The sequence below is a fragment of the Octodon degus genome, unplaced genomic scaffold (assembly GCF_000260255.1).
Source record: "Octodon degus isolate 3935 unplaced genomic scaffold, OctDeg1.0 scaffold00065, whole genome shotgun sequence".
NCBI classification, from domain to species: domain Eukaryota; kingdom Metazoa; phylum Chordata; class Mammalia; order Rodentia; family Octodontidae; genus Octodon; species Octodon degus.
Genome location: NW_004524641.1, coordinates 8,329,811 through 8,332,722, shown reverse-complemented (window position 1 = coordinate 8,332,722; position 2,912 = coordinate 8,329,811). Strand labels below are relative to the sequence as shown.

General features: G+C 35.0%; 1 protein-coding gene across 1 annotated transcript in view; it reads left to right on the top strand.

Annotated features, from left to right (window-relative positions):
* The window catches only part of Hat1 (histone acetyltransferase 1), a 62,010-nt gene extending 59,409 nt beyond the window's left edge, over positions 1 to 2,601 (top strand). The window contains exon 11 of the mRNA XM_012515477.2: positions 2,168 to 2,601. Coding sequence (XP_012370931.2) covers positions 2,168 to 2,335 — 168 coding nt within the window. The 3' untranslated portion in view covers positions 2,336 to 2,601. The remainder of the gene's footprint in view (positions 1 to 2,167) is intronic.
* Positions 2,602 to 2,912: the final 311 nt, after the last annotated feature.

Below are 2,912 nucleotides of genomic sequence, written 5' to 3'. Positions count from 1 at the left end.
CAGGATTATTTTGTTTGAATTATCTTTTGAAAGGCAAGTTGACACAGACACTAAAAATTTAAGACGTGTAAGTGGATTGTTACATTTTTAGTCCCAGGCTTCTCAGCTCACTAGCAAACAAGCTTGGGCAAGAAACTGACTCCTGTTCCGTTCTCTTCCATCTTGAACCTCTTAAGAGTTGGCTAGGATTATACTATATAAGTTAGTATCTCTGATTTCTTCCTTTTTTTTTTTTTTTTAGTATCTGATTTCTAATGTCCATAAAACCTACTCTATTTCATGCTGTTAGTAAAAGAGAACTGATATGATAACCTAGAACAATTTATCCAAACATGAAAGTTTTATATATTGCACTATTGCCACCTAACAAGGAGTCTTGAAATTACTTTTCTTTTTCCTTCTCCATATCATCTAGTACTTTCTCCCCTAAAGCCACCCTGTCCCGTTTCTGCCACTGCTCACTTTATTTAGCCTTCCATCACCTGCAGACAGCTGCTTAGTCCTCCAATTGCTTCCATCCTCAACATCACTATCCTGCTACAGTGTCCTGCACAAGCTTGCTACCACTGCTTAGTGCACATTCCTCCAGCTTAATGTTGTTGTCCTTAATAAAATATGGAAGGTATTATAAAATAGGAGAGATTAAGTAAGTGCTAGTTAATGTATACTATTTAAATATGATTTTTATTTGCTTTTGTGGAACTTCCAACAGTTAGTTAAAATTACTATTAGGTGTGCTTGAAAACTGAGTATTCAAATTTTAAAACATTTCTTACAATAAAAGATGCACTGCCATTTAATCTTGCCTTCACTTTGAATATAATTCTTCAATCACTCTTGCCACTTTCTGAAGCCATTCTGGAAATCCTCTTTTGTTAATGTCTTTAGTTGTACTTTCATGGCTATTTTGATATCCCAAATAAATTGAAGACAATTTACCTTTCACATCAGGTCAAGTAACTAAAGTAGATGAAGATACACTGTCATGTTTCTACGAGCTTACCTTTCAGATGGCACCATTCATTGCATTTTTTATCATACTTCATGAAGACATGTAAGAGGACCTATAGAACTGCCTTAGAAAGTGGCAGAAACAGTGGGATAAGTGTGTGCAAAGCAAAGGGGAGTATTTTGAGAGGCTTAATGACAGCAGTACATCTTACTGTAGTTATTGTTTTAAACATTCAATGCATATTTTGATCATACCTCATATGTCCATAAATATATCACTGGGCAAGGGAACCTAGAGTGTGGCATAGTGGCAAGGAAGTGCATACAGTAAAATAAGTAGTTTCATATAACAACACTTGCCTTTCTTCAGTTAAGGTGTTTTATTTAAAGAAAAATAAAATAAAATAAAGAAATGTAAAAAAATAAAAATAAAGAAATGTGATGCTGGGTGTGGTGGTGCACATCTGTGATCCTAGCACTTCGGTGCTGAGGTAGGAAGATTGTTGCAAGTTCCAGACCAACCTGGGCTACAGAGTGAGCTCAAGGCCAGTCTGAACTGCATAATGAGACTCTCTCTCAAAAAGATCAAGAAAAGGAAGGAAGGAAGGTAGGTATGTGTCTATACTGGCCAGGCCAAAGATTAGTTTTGTTTTATTCCCCTTTTGGGGATCAAAACTGGGCCTCATGCATGCTAGGCATTCTACTACTTAGCTATACTCCTGACACTGGTTAGTTTTTTTATTATGCTTTAGAAGGAGGCTACTAGTCCTATGTCTGTATTAATCATTTTATTTGACACAAACCAGGTCTTATTAGAGGATTTGCCATTCATGGTTAACAACTTTTAACCACTTAATAGTTTATTCCAAGTGATTCTTGTGGTGAGTATTGTCACTTTTACATTTCCTATTGTCTTACAAAAACTAATGAAAAAGTACACAATTTTTTGTCATTCTATATTTAAATAATTGGATGTGTAAGTGGGTAAGCTTCAAGGGGTTAAAAAAAAAAACAGACTGGGCATATAGCTTAGTGACTAAACACTTGCCCAGCATGTGTGAGGCCCTGGGTTTAATCCCTGCACCATAAAAATAAAAAAGCCTCTTCAGAACAACTTTGGGCATATTTCTACACTCATTTTTAACACTGAAGACTTAAAGTTGTAGGAAAAAAATAGATCTGTTTGCTTAGTCTAATAAATGTATTTGTTGTTTAGAAAAAGCAGAGAGATCTTGCTAAGATGAGAAAATGTCTCAGGCCAGAAGAATTGACAAACCAGATGAACCAAATAGAAATAAGCATGCAACATGAACAGCTGGAAGAAAGCTTTCAGGAATTAGTGGAAGATTACCGGCGTGTTATTGAACGGCTGGCTCAAGAGTAAGATTATTCTGTACAGGAAACTCCCAAATTTCTGTACATTGTGCTGTGAAAAACCTGATGATAACTCATGTTAACATCCTGTAATGTTTTACTTACATTAAAAGTTACCTATGTTATCGTTAGTTGAATATTTTCTTTTGGAGAGATTGTATATTTTAAAATACTGTCTAGAAAGTTTATGAACATATATTGCATTAAAAATATAGCTTCTAAAATACTACTGTTCTTGCTTTTCTTCTTAAACAATATAATAAATGCTTAGTTGCGTTATGTTCATGTGTGATATGATTCTTAAATACTTACAAACTTTTTTTGTCTTAAGAAACCTTACAGGGGCCGGGGAGATGGCTCAATGGAATAAGCACTTGCCTGGCAAGCACAAGGGCCTGAGTTCAATCCCCGGTTTCACAAAAAAAAAGAAACCTTACATTTTAACTTCATCAGCATTAGTCGTATACTTTGCTTCTAAGAGTTGACAGCTGACATCTTTAAAACACATTCCTTTAGGGTCACCCTAATCTTGTTTTTCCTGTATAATTTTTCTAGGTAGGAATGTTTCTAGTAAAGATTTAAGTAAA